This window comes from Ambystoma mexicanum, chromosome 12 (assembly GCF_040938575.1).
Source record: "Ambystoma mexicanum isolate Mex_15411 chromosome 12, UKY_AmexF1_1, whole genome shotgun sequence".
NCBI lineage: Eukaryota > Metazoa > Chordata > Amphibia > Caudata > Ambystomatidae > Ambystoma > Ambystoma mexicanum.
Genome location: NC_090936.1, coordinates 1,174,294,898 through 1,174,311,632, shown reverse-complemented (window position 1 = coordinate 1,174,311,632; position 16,735 = coordinate 1,174,294,898). Strand labels below are relative to the sequence as shown.

General features: G+C 46.7%; 1 protein-coding gene across 1 annotated transcript in view; it reads right to left on the bottom strand.

Annotated features, from left to right (window-relative positions):
- The window catches only part of METAP2 (methionyl aminopeptidase 2), a 189,608-nt gene that overhangs the window by 103,625 nt on the left and 69,248 nt on the right, over positions 1-16,735 (bottom strand). Inside the window, exons 6-7 of the mRNA XM_069629818.1 lie at positions 4,025-4,206; positions 3,840-3,934 (exon numbers count right to left, since the gene is read on the bottom strand). Of these exons, the coding sequence (XP_069485919.1) occupies positions 3,840-3,934; positions 4,025-4,206 (277 nt within the window). The remainder of the gene's footprint in view (positions 1-3,839; positions 3,935-4,024; positions 4,207-16,735) is intronic.

Sequence of the window (16,735 nt, the reverse complement as noted above, 5' to 3'; positions counted from 1 at the left end):
GATTAACCCCTCTGATTAGTGCGGGTGTGGATAGCGAAGGGATGTTTCTTCTCTTCACCGAAGCGAGGAGGGGAATGGTCTGACTGACCGGGGGTTTCTCTTTAATTACTCTTTCCACAAAGTCTAATTCGGGAGAGAGCTCCCCAGTGTCCAGTTCGAAATGTGCTGCTGCTCTGCGCAACAGGGCATTGAATGTGGGCTGATCGTCAATGGGAGACGTGTTTCTAACAGGTGAATTGTCAGGAGGATTTAGGTTCAGGACATCAGTGTCGGAATATACTGATGGGGATTGCCAGGGGTGAGAAGGTCCTTCTTCCGGATTTTCTCCGAAGCCTTCTCCTACCATGTCTGGGCTGTCTTCCAGACCTTCCTCCTGGTTCCGTCCCTCTTCATCGTCCATAAAATCATCCTCCTCCTCTAAGTAATGTTCCTCCCCAGTGAGGTCATACACACTATGGAAGTCTGAGGCTGTGTCCTGTCTCGGATATTTGGCCCTGGGGTCCTCCTGAGGCTCTTCTCTTATTCTCTTGGGAGTGGGAGGGTTTTGGGTATTCATAAACCTCTCCATTCTCTCCATGCAGAGATGGAGCCTTTCCATGGTTTCATGGGGTACCCCTGAGCGGTCTAGCGGGGGAAGGGTAGTGTCATCAAGCTGAAAACGGCTCGACCTCTCCCACAACGTCGAGGAAAGTGTCCCGTCGCCCTCCGAAAAGCCTTCAGGTGTGCTGGGGGTCCCCTCGACTGAAGGGGGTAGTCCCTGCTTAACTTCGGGCTTTTTCGGCGTGTCTTTCGACCTCTGCGTAGCGCTCGACGAGTCTTTCGGCCTACGCTTGTGGGCGTCGGCTACCACGATCCTCGCCAAGCTCTCAGCGACTCGTTTGTCAGCGGAGGGCTGTGGTTTCGACGTTACGGGTGTCGATCGCTCTACGGCGGCATGCGCTTTCTGCTGATGCGCGCCGGCCGATGATTTGGGGGCGGCGCCCTTATTTGCCGAAAGCCCAGTCGCTGGTCGCGGCTGCGGTTGCGAGAGGAGCTTCGAACCCGAACGGTCCGAGGAGGCCGCTGGTGGAACCTGCGTCTCCTTGGGCACTGATGCTCTCTTCGCCTTCGACGAAGAAGAGCCATGGGTTGTGTGTTTATGTGTGGTTTTGTGTGCGTCAATGTCGCCGGGGTGTTCATCCCCATAAGCAGGGCGTGAGCCGAGCCCGTCGGGGCCGGGGACAGACGACGAAGCGCGTGAGCGCTCTTAGAGGGGTTTTCGACTTCCGTAGCGGAGGTCGTATTATCACGTTCCTCGTCACTGTCAGTGGTAGCAACGGTGGGTGAAGCATCGGCCTTCGACATAGCGTAGGCCGCCCACCTCTTGACCCTACGGTCTTTTAGAGTCTTTGGTTTAAGAAGCCGACAAGCCGTGCAACCCTCCTCTTTGTGATCGAGGGGCAAGCAGCGGTTACACCGTGAATGCTTGTCCTTCCAAGTAAACTTGCCCTTGCAAAGCGGGCAAAACCTAAAAGGGTGTCCTCTCCATAGCCGAGGCAATAAATCGTGATAACCACCCCAAGGGAAAGGAAGGGGAAAAGGAAAGGCATTCTCAGAAAGAACCAGAGATGTCCCACGACCCCACTCTCCCTACTGTATATGGCCTGCGAGGCCAGGCCACGTGTTCGGCAACGCCGAAGGATCTCCTCCTCTCGTTCCCTCCGTCGAAGATCTTGCTCGGCGGAGACAGCTTCACAACTGCGTCAAGGGAGGGATCGATATGTTCTATATTAATAGGAAAAAACGACCAAAGGTCGAGGAGATGAAATCTGCAATGTTTCTCGAGGAGCTCCGCGTAAAGGCGACCAGTAGCTGGGCGGAAAAAAACAATCTGAGGGACCTCGACGCGTGAAGGATTGTGGGTACAACGCACGTCACTATAGGGATAGTGTTTCAGACACGCCTTGTCGACGTCCCTTTTCGACTACGAAAAACAAAATGCAATACTCTGCAGTGACCACTGGATGTCGGACCCATGCACAGCATGTGATTCTAAGCAGATTAACAAACATCAGAAATACATTTATTTGGAAGGCAGACACATGCTACGAGAAATGGGTCATGTGTCTTTTAGAAAAACCATGCGAGTTAGATCTCATGGTGTGTATAATAGTCTAGCGATAGGAAGTTCTCTGTACTATCCCCTCACCCTAGATAAGCAGAGCAAACAGTGCAACCTAGGGATAGTAATACATAAGGGTTTAGCTCAGAGGGATTGAAGGGCAAGGAAGTTTAGAACTACATTTGAAGTCATTAGTTAAATTTTGTAGTAAACTGACCTGAGATTCTGTTGTGTGAAAATCTGAATGGGGAAGTCTCAAGGTATGAAACCCTAAACAGTCCAAGACGTGTGTGTGTTTTGGAGTTTACTCCTTGGGACTTGAGCCAAGGAGGCCCCTTGGGATCACACAAACTGTCTGAAGGAATAGTACAGCCTTAGAGTGGAGCTTATGTACTGCTTCAGATATCGTTTTTATGAAGTCTGGGTAAGACTTAGATAAACGGGGACACCTTAACTGCCCCAACCACTGCTCCGTCCCCCAAAAATAAAAGCCATGATCCAGGGATTTAAAGTAGGTGCAATGAAACATCCTCATTTTATCATGTGCCTCCTGCATCACTAGAAATGAAATGATACTTTATTTATATTGCGCTCGTACACAAGTGTTTCAGAGCGCGACCAAGCAAAAAGGGAGGGGAACAGGGAGAGAAAAAAAAGAAGAAAAAAAACAGCGATCTTTCTAGGCCCAGTGACATTTAAGAAAGTGCAAGTGCATGGGAAAGGAAAAAATGGGGGCAAAGTGCAAGGAAGGGGGTGGGAGAGTGGAAAGTACGAAGCCGAGGAGAGAAAACAAATAAATATTAAATAGAATAAATAATAAATAAGGGCTTTAAACCATGGTAGTGCAGCCAGCAAGTGGCAGGTGAAAGTTAGTCAGAAAGGTATATCTGATAAGTGCAGAAGAAACGTGGGAGGGGGACTGTATGGGTACAGATACAGAACCCTAGTGCAGATGGTGGCCTGGAGGCAGTGCAGGAGGGTGACAGGGTGAGCAGAATACCTGGGCCCGAAAGAACAGAGGGTGGCCAGGTGCACAATGCCATGAGAAGAAACAGATCAACATGGGAGAAGGGGGGCAGAGGCAAAGAGGAAGGCCTTGAGAAGTTTAAGAACCGAAGATGTTTTTCCTCAAGTTTCAAGGTGGCCTGGAGGCTGTTCCGAAGGGAGGCACCAGCCGAAGACAGGGATCTACCCCCAGCTCGTTTTTTTTTGCAAAACCACAAACCCTGAGGGAGTTAGAAGTAGAGGAGCGAAGGGCTCGAGAGGGGAGGTATTTACGGAGGGATAGTTGAAGGTATTTTGGATGCAGGCCCCAGAAAGCCTTGTGGATAATGCAGGTCTAGGACTTAATTGCCAGACCGCCATTTTGTAACCTTTATAGTTGAATGCTTGGATATATACGGTTGCTACTGTACAGTGTTCCTAATCAAATCACTTATCATGGTTGGCAAAGGAGCCAGTAAATTCACATGGAATTTGAATGAGTAAATACAATCATGACCACAACACAGCCTAAAACCATTTAGGAGCAAAATGTGTTTGGAGCAGCCGATAGTTGCATAAACTGGTCAGGTGGCAAGGTAGGTGATCTAGTAGACGTGCTAGAAACGTCACTATGCTGAAAGCAGGAAGGCAGCTGTGATGCTGAATATTCCCTTAGATTTATGGTAAGCAGGTAATGTCGAACGTGAAGCTAAAATCTGACTATTTAAAACATTCTTCCCCACAAAACCCATACCCTAATTCCAGTGTTTGTGGCATCTTTGACAGCTTCCAGCAGTTTGTCATATTTTGGATTGAAGGTCACTGTGAAAGCACAATCAATGATACGACCTGCAAAGACAAGATTAATTCAGTTAGATTTTGCACAACTTTTTTTTAAATAAAAATATACTAAAGTCTTAGAATGCACATCAAACTAACCATTAATATGGGTTCCAAAATCTATTTTGCAAACGTCATCATACTGCAGAACCGTTGGATCCATGGCATTAGGCGTGTAGTGGGCTGCACAGTTATTCAAAGAACAGCCAGTAGGAAATGCAAGGCCAGCATTTAACCCGTTTTCTTTGATCAACTTGCGTGAGCAGTCTTCTAGCTTCTCACTATGTGAAGGTGGAAAAAGAGGATTAGCCATTATAAAATATGTTACACAAGTTTTCAGCCATTATCCTTCTTTGTGTCTGGTGAGCATGGATCTGCAATTGCCAACCCTTATAGTTTAATATAGCTATCACCCCAGCGTTGGGGTGAATAAAGGGCCAGCCAAATGCCAGAGCCTAGGTTACGGTTGCTGCACGCCCCAAATGAGGGGATAGCTAGTCGCACCCTAGTGCTCCCTTCTGGGTGCAAATAGTGAGTAGGGTTGCGTTCAATAGAATAAAGTGTCCACCCGTACTGCGTGAGCCCAATTTCAAAGATGGCTGGCGCCATAGTAAATAGGCTTTCTAAGTACCTTTTCCATTTCTGTGGTGAGCCTGGCTGGGAACGAGTGCAGTGGATGGGAGAGGAAAGTGCCAAGACCGCTGGTAAGTCCATGGAGCAGGAAAGCGTCGGGCAGCGCGAAGGATAACTAAAGGTTCAAAACAAAAAGGCAGCATCCAGGTATTGGGGCACGGGTGGCTGTGAACATGGACAGCCACTAGCAGTGTCAGCCCATGCTGCCAGCCAGCTGATTGGTCAACCATGAACATAAAGACCAGAGAGTCTGAGAGCAACCTAAAGTACTACTTGTACAACCACTGAGTAAATGAATAGTTCCTCCAGTTTCCACAAATAGGTGATTAAAAGGACCCTCTCCAACCAACAGACAATATAACGCATACCCTTCACCAGGCAATACACTAGAGACATGAACAGTTTACACTGGGTATAGAAAAAATAAAAAAATAAAAAGACAGGCATATCGAAGTTCATTAATCGTTACAAGTGGGTCCGACACTGGACCAATTGACAAGGAAAGTAACAGCGCACACTGCCTCAAACCGGCGGGTCAGAACAGCAGGGCATTGAGGTTGTGGCTCTGCCTCAGGTTTATATATGTTGCAACACAATGCCTTTGGGCTGCTGCGCACTATATAAATATGAATAAATAAGCTGACAGAGCCCCTTGCCCCAGCCAGGCTGTTCAAAGGTACTGAAACAAGCTCAGACTAGCTTGGATAGCCACTAACCGCAAAGCACCATGGGTTCCACGAACAGTTAAGCGTTCATTCTGCACTGAAGAGTGCCTCAGAACAACAGGGTCACACAGGACGTGTGCCATTATTCAGTAGGTTCATTGTATACAGCGAATTGGGAAATGCCTACATGCATCTCAATTTCTGAACGCAAATAGGACAGATGACACCTTTATTGACATTTTTGGGCTAGGAGGGCAAATATACTCAAACTATTTAAGTGAGCTTTAGGGAGGTGCTACATGAATTATTAGTGCACCTTCAAGGCAGCAAAGGCCAACTTCCCCTCCCAAGATGCATCTTGACTAGCCAGGATAGGCCACATTTTCAGCTCACTGGTGCCAGGGCATGCCAGGGGGGCAAACCCCTATGATCACTCGATAGTTATGCCGGTTATACATTTAAAGTATAGATGTCTATTGTATGTTGCATGTTGGAGGGGGACCAGAAGCTCTTAAGAGGAAACGTTTAGTTCTAGGATATATACACCATCTGCTCTCCTGGCTCCAGTTACCAACTCCCCTCAGAGACTGGTCGGTCCCAACTGTCACATTCCGAACAGTTACACTACTCCGATTATATTTGACTCAAAATGGGTAGCTGTAGAGTCCAGTTGAACTCGCTGCTAGGACAGTTTTTCTGAAGTCCAACTAAGGGCTTAGCAAAACCATACAACAGAGAGGACACAACTCCACTTTTAGTATAAGGCAGTACCACCCGAGTATATGGTAGCATAGACAGAGCAGCCAGGTTCATCTTCTTAAAAGGGAGAGAGGGCTGTAGCTTTGTACAAAAATTGTAGCATACATATCGTCCAAAGAAACACGGAGCCACTATGTATTGTAAAAATAAACGGTTTATTTAAATTCAAGTAGGCCAAGAGGAATGTTAGCACTTATTTTCCCATCACATTACATATAAACACAATTATAACACAACACAATGTTTTCAAGTACACAGACCAAAGCATAGACCCTGTTCAGACAACAGTACTTCTAGGGAAGTCAGACCTTATCAAACACATTTAGCATAGGACACACCTATTTCATAGGGAGTAAAACCCATCAGTTACTTTTAGATTACTTTACAGTCTTTGCACATTCTGCAGCCTCCTGCCATGGAAAGCAGCTCGACTCCAAGACCCCTGCAGCACTTCCATCATTCTTTCACACAATGGATCGACAAACTAAGATGGCCGGCACCAAAGCATCCATCTTCAGCATGGCCCCAACAGCCCTGCAGCCACGTGCCTCAGATGTGCCTTCCCATTGGCCGTTATCTGAAATGGTCCTGGAGCCCCGGGAGGTGGAGCCAGCCTTTCACAAAGGCTCTTTACTAAGGCTCACCTTCCTGCCCGTTTTGGCCTGTCCTGGCGGATCCTGCACCCTTCTGCTGAAGCGAGACCCTGCTTTTTCCCCACTCTAATATCACACAGACTTGGATCACACTGGAATGCTATATCTGCACAACCTGCAAAGGTAACAAGAGCCCTACCTTACTATATCTTAGTGTATGGCATGCCCATCTTGAGACATGGAACATGACGAACCTTACCTAATGTTCGCATACCTTGACACTTGGACCATGATATTACCTGGCCACAAGGCCTACCCACCTGATGTTAAAACGACGCAAGGCTCAACCACTGACATTTGCATGTCTGTAGTAGCCCCCTGTACCATGCAACAATGCTTTACCAGTCTGTTACACAACGTGTATGCCTTCATGCTGTCTGCATTGCTGAGGTAGCCCCAGTACCATGAGGTGAAGGTCTAACAGTCCATGTACTCACCTATTTTGTCTAATATTCTTGATTACATGCGGATACCTACTACCATTGCTTTAATCTATTTTGCACATTCTCGCACTTTATGAACTGAAACATGCACTCTATAACTAGCGCCCAGATGCCTTAGGGTTAGGTGTGCTGAAATAAATGCAAAATAAATTCAAAAATACAGTAACTTAAGGGTGGTAGACCATGTCATACAGTGACTCAGTTAAGTAATCACTTAGTAAACCAACCCTGTTACCAGGATCCTTTTTTGATTAGTGCAACACAAATTCATGGAACAGTACAACCCTTTAACTACATTCAGGATAACAGTTTACTAGGTGAGTAAGACCTTATGGAGTAATGCACAATTATAGATGCTTTTCAGATCAGTGGAACACAGACCAGGTTAAGCAGTAGCCAACTAAATTTAAGATGGCACACAGCTATTCAAGATAAAACCCAAGGTGGACTTTTTCTAGACCGGCTACACAGCATGTCAGGGGAAACAAGACCCAGTTGGTATAGTTAAACACTAATATTCTGAAAGAAATATTGAAGTGAAGCCAACAGCATTACTTTTGGGAAAGAGGCATAACCAATTATCAGGAAAAACAACAGAATGGCAGCACACATTCAAGGTAAGAACTTTTGTAACTGCTCACTCTCACGGGGCAGTTACCAACCAACTCTTTCACAGGTACCTCACTTTTAAAAACTTGTTCTACTTTAAGGCAGAATCCGTTTCTTATCCAGTCCTTCCCTAGTCTATAGCATGAGTCCTCTCAGAGGAGGAAGAGGGACCCTAGTGGTCTAGGTGCCAGCTGTAGGCAGGGTGAGATGGGGTTCAGTTGTAGGAAAAGTCAGAGTTCCTGTTCAAAGTTAGAGTTAAATAGGTTCCAGGGGCTTCTGAGAAGACACCCTGGGAGGATTCTAGCAGTGGGCCTGGGTGTACTTGAGAGGACTCCCAATCACAAGAAACACCCCAAAGATACACAGGAATCACAAAAGCTTACGGCAAGTATACACCCCAGCCAACACATTACATCAGCACAGAAGTAGAGTTTGCAGCAGAAAGACTTCAGGATCTTCAGTCAAGAACCAGGCTGATTAATTCCTTATCATGAAGACTGAAGACAGGAAGGGATTTAGCAGCAATGATCAATGGGGTTGGCTCCAGGCAAGAGTTCCTTAGCTGGATGCGGCTCTGGTTTTGGTACCCTTTTCAGGAGCCAGGAGACGACTGAATATCAGTGGTCGGATTCTCTTCTCTAATCTGGTCCAGCACTCTGGTGAAGGGACGTCAAGGACATAAATCGTGTCTCCGGAGAGCCAGGAGTAGGCCACCAAAGAACTCGATTCGGAAGAACATGAACTGCAAGATGGCTCGAGGTCCAAGGGTATTGCAGCCATGCAAGGTCGCAGCACGGGCTCTGGGTCGAGGGTCGTTTTCCAGACGACCTAGGTTGATTGGAAGGAAGGTTGAGGAACAAGTTACTTACCTGTAACTGTTCTCCAGCATGGGTCTGGCATGGATTCACACGCTCATGAATATTCCCAGTCAGGCTAGGTAAAGAAAAAAATCAGTTTGTTTTACTTCAGAAATGTCAATCTCCTGACAACCAATCACTGGTCTCTGGGTCAAACTGCCCCCGGCCAATGACTGCCCTCTACCCAGGCCCCTCCTCTGGCAGCCATCTTCAGATTTAGTAGCACGTAAAGTGGCAGTAGGGCCAAGAGAAGAGCCGCAGAGTGGTAGGCGGGAGGGTTTGCATGTGAATCCATGCTACACCCATGCTGGATAACTGTTACAGGTAAGTAACTTGTTCCTTCTCCAGCATGGGGTCTGGCATGGATTCACATGCTCATGCATAAAGAATACATAGCAGTGCACACATGCACAACCACGGGACGTGGCAAGGCTCAACATGAAACATCTTACCTCCTCACCAGGCTCACCTTCGCGAACAGGTTGCGCAGCACTGCTTGGCCGACTCTGGACTCCTCCCTGAAATCCCTGTCGACGCAGTAGAATTTCGTGAAGGTGTGCATCGACCTCCACGAAATAGCCCTGCAGACATCTGCAGGGGCACACCAGACAGGAACACCATAGTTGCAGCAATCGCTCTGGACGAATAGGCTCTTAGATGGCCAGGCAATGGTCAGTTTGGCAACCGGTGACAACGGGTGATGCAGCCGGAGAGCTACCTGCAAATGGAAGCCTTGGAGAGGGCCTCCCCATGGTTCACAGGGCCAAAGTTCACAAAAAGTTGCAACATCTTTTGAAAAAACTTTGTGCGGTCCACATAGAACTTCAGCGCTCTAGCCACATACAGAGTGCAAAGTCCTCTCAGCCGGCGACAAAGGCGTCGGGAAGACTACAAGTAACACCAAGGGCTTGTTTAGATGAAAGTCCGACGGCACCTTGGGCATGAAGGAGGAGTGCGTCCGTAGCACCACCCTAGTCTTGTGGAATGTCAAGTAAGCTGGTTTACATGAGAGGGCCTGGATCTCTCCCAATCGTCATGCGGAGGTGATGGCCACAAAAAACGTTTTTTTTCACGACAAACATTTCTGTGGCGCCGAATGCATAGGCTCAAACAGTGGACCCATGAGCAAAGTAAGAACCACATTGAGCTCCCACGCTGGGGCCGGAGCCTTCACCGGCAGGAACGAGCGAAATAGTCCTGAGGAACTCCTTGACCAAACAATGCGACAAAAAGGATGGGCCAGTTTTGCCTTGGCCAACAAAAACAAATACAGAAGCACCTGCGGAGCAGTGACTCGTAGAGGGTCGATCTTCTGAGCATGGCACCAAACGGCGAGCCTCTTCCACTTGTGCCCATAGCATTTGAGAGTAGATGAAGCTCTGGCGAGCATCTCCTTACACTCTGCCGGGAGATCGTAGCCCCCAAACTCTAGTGCTGCAGGAGCCAGGCCTTCAAGTTCTGCGCTCCTCGTTCGTGGTGCAGAATCGCGCCTCCTTCCCTGGCGAGAAGATCTGCGTCCGCCGGAATCTTGACTGGAGGGGACGCTGATGTCCAGAAGGTCTGGGTACCATATCTGTCTCGGCAACGCCAGTGCAACGAGGATCATCCTGCACCGGGACCGTCTGAGTTGATTGACTAGTCAAAGAAGCAACAGCAACGGAGGGAACGCATACAGAAACAGGCTGTCCCAGGGGAAAAATAATGCGTCCCCCAGGCTCCTTGGCTGGGGAAACCTGCTGGCGAACCTCCAGCACTTGGTGTTCGTCGCCGTCGCAAACAGATCGATCTGGGGATTGCCCCATCTGCTCAACAGGTGATCCAATTGGTCCTGCTGAAGTTCCTACTCAAGAGCTCATCTCCCTGCTGAGAGAGTCAGCGATTGTGTTCTTCACTACTGCTAGATTAAACTGGACGAGGAACATCCCCCTGGGCTACGGCCCAGTGCCAAAGGTCCTGCACCTCTTTGGAGAGCGCTGGGCATCTGGTTCCCCCTGCTTCCGGATGTAGAACATTGTGGTGTTGTTGTCTGTGAAGACCCGTACCACTTTGCCCTTGAAGGATGGAAGGAAGGACTTGAGGGCCCAAAAAACTGTCCGCAGCTCCAACACGATGTGCAACGACTTCACCAGTAGCCATGGGCCTCTTGCATGAAGACTACCGGAATGCGCTCCCCATCCTTCCAGGGAGGCATCCATTGTGACTGTCTCCTGATGAGGTGGGATCCGGAAATGTGCGCCTGCGGACAGCTGTGCACGCACTCCCCACCACTGTATCGCTCGACAGACTCTCGTTGTGTGATCTTGTCCTCGAAGCTCCCCTCCACTTGTATCCAGCAGGCATCGAGGAACTCCTGATGTGGATGCATCCGCAGCATGCACAGCCGAATGAGGTAAATGCATGACTACATCATGCCAAGTAGGGACTTGATGGATCTTACCCATGCGACATTCATGGCAACAGCCGTTGTACCTTGCCCAAGATACAATGGTTTAAGGAAAAGCGTGAAGTATGGCGAAGCGCAACCTTAAACGGACTGTTTTCGATGTCTAACCTGGTCTTCCGTTTTTCCTTGCAGGCACTGCTGTCGACGATGGAGATTGTCGTGCTGCGGGGCCAAGATGATGATGTCGGCGTTCCGGAAAGTGTAAAGATGAATACTTGGTTCGCCGGAGAGATGTACAGGTAAGAACAGCTTCCCCAGTTGGTTAGTGTGCTGGCAGGAACCAGGATGCAGGATCTTCAAAGGCAAGTCTGTCCTCAGGTGACGGTGAGCGTAACGTACGCTGCTTGCAAGTGCAGAATAATGCGAAGCGTCCGAGGATCGGGTCAGCTTATATAGCGGAGATCGTGGGCATGCCCATTAGGGCCGGCTTACCAGCCACACCCTGCCACTCCTAAACGTGCAAAGGCAATCCATTAGCAGCCACACCCAAGAATACACTTGGGGCTGCTTAATGGATGGAATGTTCAAGGTTAATGCATCTGAAGTGCTGTGTCCATAATAAAAGCTTTTTGGTGTTAAATAGATGTTAGTTTACTTTTGTATATTTATTTATTTCCATTTGTATAGCGCACTTGCAGCCCAGAGACATCGAGGCGCTGTTACGAAGTATTTGTAAGAATATTGAATTAGAGGTGACTTGTGACACGGTGGTCTCTTAGGTACATTGATAAAGATACAAGAGTTACAAACATCAATACAATTTAGTTCACATGGTTAGTTTTAAATTAATTATGCAACGCAATCATTATTACAGCATAAAATGGCGGACTCATACAGTTTAGACAAAAAGCTGGGTTTTGATTGTCAGAGGTGCCAGGACAGTGTCCACTCAGGTCTCCTGTGCATACAACCCCTGCATGCCTGTGCCCCTGACTTCATGACATGACCCTAAATAAAGAATGGGAATAACAAACTATTTCTCTTTCTGGAATTCTATACAGTAATTGCTAGACTCATTAAAGGTTTATTTAAGGAACACTTCAAGGGGCGACTTCCTGATTTAGTCGGTTCTTAAACACCTCAACTCAGCCTTTCATCCTTCTGAGGTCGATAAATGAGTACCAACACAGGTTTGGTGATAAGTGCTTTATAATGACACATTATTTGGCCTTGGACGTCTGCTTGCATTCACAGTAATTTGATATGGGTCTATACATACAGACATCAACAATACCTATGGTGATCCATTCTTGTATGAAATGTATCACATTATAGTGATATCGTAACCATATTTTTTGTTGTGTACTTCGGGACAATGGTATGTGAAGCCCCTTCCAGTTTTGTCAAGGGGCGAAGGGTTGTGTTCCTTCGCTTCCCGTGACGTCACTTCGGGGCTCGGCCAAATGACAATCACTTCCTGTGATGTCAAGTCACTTCTGCTACCCCAGGCATTTTTGTGAAATGACGCCCCTGCTGGGGACTCCGAAAAAGACGACCCCAACCGAGAGCCTGGTGAGACCCACTAGATTCAAGACAACCTGCATTTTGAGCCATCCCACGGTGTGCTCTGACCTTGTAGGGCTGCAATACCCCAATACCCTGGGACCTCAAGCCATCGTGGGGTGCAGTGTCTTCCGAATCTCGCTGAAACTTCGTGGGCATCCTGCTGGATCTCCAGAGGCACGATTCCAGTCCGAAACGTCCTCACCCCAGAGGGATGGACCTTGAAAATAAAGAGAATCCGACCAGCGATAATCTGTCTTCCGTGCTCTTGAAAAAGTTGCCAAATCCACAAAGCCGCATCCAGCCGCAAGGAACACCTTGCCTAGCGCCTTCCCTGTGATCCTTGTTGCAAAAGTCCTACAAGTGCCCTGTCTTGTGGATGAAGAAATTAAACGACCAGGTTTTTGGCTGCAGATCCCAAATTCCTCCTGCTGCAAAATAATCTTCAGTGCTGAGGTACAGTGCTAGCTTGGGTATTTACTTCATAAGTCTCTTGCAATTTGTGTTTATTTGTTGGGTGTTTCCTGTGATTGGGAGGCGACACATCAGTGCACCCAGGTCCCTTACGGAATCCTCCTAGCAGCTCTTCTCTTAAGCCCCTGGACTCTGTAAAGTGCTTACTTGTTCCAACTGTCTTCGCTACTTAGAACCTATCCTGACTTGCCTGTTGGACACTAGACCCTAGTGGACCCCCCTCCCCTTTGTGCCACTGAACACTCATGCTCCAGGAATAAGGGTGTTAAGCAAGATTTGATGCAGTAGCCCTGTGGGAGACTACACCAGTCTTGTCCTCTTGGTATTCGGTAACCCACCTATGGTACAGATTTGTACAAAACAAGTTATTGTGACCGAGAAGCCAGACTTGGGGTGAATGTGAGCTGTAGCATCAAATCCACAAATACAAGTATCCAAATAAAACTTACACTCAAGGTTTTCTAGTAAATTATTTAACGGTCAGTTTTAAATAAGCAGTCTTTAAAAAGGGCAATGTGCAACAATATAGACTTCAAAATACTTTTTCAGAATCAATGCTAAGCAAGTAGACACTCTTTAGAGATGCTTCATACACACTTCCTACACCCTGAGGTGACTTCACTAACTAGGAGAAAATATATATCTTTCTCTTTTTTTGGCAGGGCTAGCATTTTATTTTTTGCTTAAATATGCATGGACACAGGAACTTTACCACCTATACGCTCATTTCTCTTTCCAGAAGGGTAAATTAGAACTCTATATTCATGCAGTAAATCATGACACATGTAATCTTTAATGTACCAAAGGGAAGCCTTTTATGCACTAAGCACTTTATTCCATATTGAAATGGAGAATTTTAATGAAGGTCATTAGATGCACTAAGCACTTTATTATCCGGAGTTATACACCGTGGAGGCTGCTAGCACATAGCACTTTAACAGCATTAAGCTGTACAGAGCATATTTTGCACAACAATTCCAAAAAGGTACTACTGTATTAGAATTTGTAATTTAAACATACTTGTGTCTTAAAAATGAAGTTTGTGTGCACTATGCACTACAATCCTTTCTTGATTTTATCAAATGGGTAAAATAACTGCATTGATTCAATTACGTTAAAAACTTAAAAATCAAAAGATTTAATATTATTGATGTGACTTGAATATGTTTCCATTTATGTTTAGAAATGGTCGTTTTGAACACAAATACGTGCGAGTTTTTAACTTTTTACCTTTTGAACCCAACGTAAAATGGTGGATATGTGAAACGAACGAATAGAGAATGAGCGTGACTTTCTACACTGCAATCATAGAGTTTCAATGTGGATAAATTGTCCTTCCTTAGTGTTCATTGCCCTGAACGTGAGCAAGCGGCCAGTTGCCGCAAAACGCGTCGTTTACCGTGTGTTTTCTTTTTCTGTCCTGGACATATGTCCAAATAACAAATAAAGTACAATTTTTTGACTGAACTTAATGGATTGCTGCCTCAGTGTTTTGCCGTAATTGTTACCAGCAGAACTCGCTTCCTGGAGTGCCTTCCGCTTTCCCTGCACTCGCGTACAGGGTTGAATATATATCACTTTGGTATACTTTCTGAGGTTGGTAAAAGAAGAAAGGTTAATGAAAGGAAAAAGGTCAGGTTCTCAGAAAATGTGAGCACTTCTAAATATCCCAATGGAGACTAGATAAAACCTTTCCCAGCAATATTAGTTAAAACCCAGTGCATCACCTATGAGGACAGTAAGAATCAAAGTCAATGGGTTAGAAGAGTCTGCAGGGAGCCAGGACAGCCAAAGTCAATTTGGAGAAAAGTTTATGGAGCTGACACACTTGGATAGCAAAAATGTCTTGCAAAGTTAGAGTTTGTTGTAGAAAACAACTGTTGGGCCACAAGCTGTGACACTTGTGTAAAGTTAGAACAGAGAACAACTCTAGAAAAGCAGTTACTCCAAGTCTCAACTGAGAAAAGAGAGCTACAGACAAAGAGTAACCTTTAGTCAAAACAGTACTTTAGGTTACAGAGGATCCAGCTGACTTCTGTCCTGGTTTCAGTGTTGCATATCGTGTGTTCCTGGGCCTCAGTTGTGGGGATGAGATGGAAGATGTCAGGAGGACTCCTGCACAGCAGTTCGGAGGTCGGCGGCAGCTACGGGCTATTTTCAATTCAGCAGCACTTTGTGGTTTCAGCTACCGGCAAATAGCACCACTACAGATCTTGGACACTGGATATGTTTCCTTCACTCCTTGAGTCCAGCACTTTGGTGAGGTGACTCAAGCTTGGGTTGTCCTGCTTCGGGAGGGTCCTCAGGATCTTCCTGGAGTTTCAGTCCGGCTTAAAGACGTTTCACTCGACTACAGATTTCTCGACCGTAGGCACTCTGTTCCAGCAGCAGTAAAGTAGTACAGCCAGTTGAGGAAGGTTCTCCAGCAAAAGTTAGTCGCTGGGTTAGTTTGCCCCACTAACCCAAGGGAAGAAGTACCCTCCGGAGATTCTACTGTCGATTCAGAAAAGGAGTTCAGAACAGCAGCAAGGCTGCACTGGGCAGTTCCACACGGGCGGATGCAGCAAGCTTCTCTTCACAATTCCTTCGTCCGATGTTTCATCCAGTGGTAGACTGTCTTCACTTCAAGCAGCCCCGTTTTATGCAGGTTTCTCTCATTCATGCACAGCCTAGCTGTCACTCACAGCAGGTTGGCTGTCCTGCAAGGACAGTCAGCCAGCCAATCAGGGCTGGGTGCATTCAGGTAACCAAGGAGACTAAGGACAGTTAAGTTTCGGGCACCTCCCTCACTTCCTGTCTTGCCAGAAACACTGGAGCCAGAGGCGGGTTTCAGTACTGAAGCCTGCCAAAGGAAAAACCAAATGGTTAAACCTGGTTTGGCACGCAGAGTAAAACCTAATACCACCTCACAAGCAAGAAATGGTGAAAAAAGACGACCGTGGCCATTTTGACAAAATGGGTCACCCACAGGTGTTCTACTGCAGCTGAGGATTCAGCCTGCGGTACAAAAGCACAATGGTAGGAAAATGAAACCACTGGCACCAGCCATTTAAATTAGTGAGGGTAACAAAAAAAGGTTACCCGAGTAAGTAGGAAAAGGGGCTAGCTAGCCCCTCCCCCCCAGCACTCCACATAAGATGGGGTGTGCTGGACCTACACAGGAAAAGGGCATGTAAAGTCAATTTCACTTTACTATTTCTTGGGCACTGTAGTTCGCCCAAGAAAAGGTAGTTAAATCTTGAGAAATCTAAAGGATTTCTCTGTAACACTGCACTGAAGGTGCTGTGTGTCATAATACAAAAAGTAGATGCCTGTGGAGTTTGTCAGACTCCACAAATAAAGGAAACCGATAATCCAAATCAGATCAAAATACGAGAGGGAGAAATGTCTCACTCACTCCAGGATTCAAATTAAAAGTCCTAAAGTCCAGCAAAAGAGCTGGGGGTCTCCAAGGTTGAAGGGAATTAACACAGAAATGAGAATTATCCCTAACAAAGGAAAAGGCTAAGGATTGGGCCTTTTGCCTAGAATAAAAGAAGTGTTTAAAAGTGACTTACTTGCAAAAGAAGTTGGTTGGTAACTAACTCTGAAAGTGAACAGTTACAAAAGTTATTACTCACTTGAGAAATGTTTTACCATTCTGAAAAGTATATGCAACCTATTTCTTTCCTTAGAAACTGTTGCGCCATTTTAACAGAAAGTAGATGCAAGGGTATATTACTCAGCTGTGATTTTGTTGTGCCAACCTGGGTCTTGTTTTCCCTGACTTGC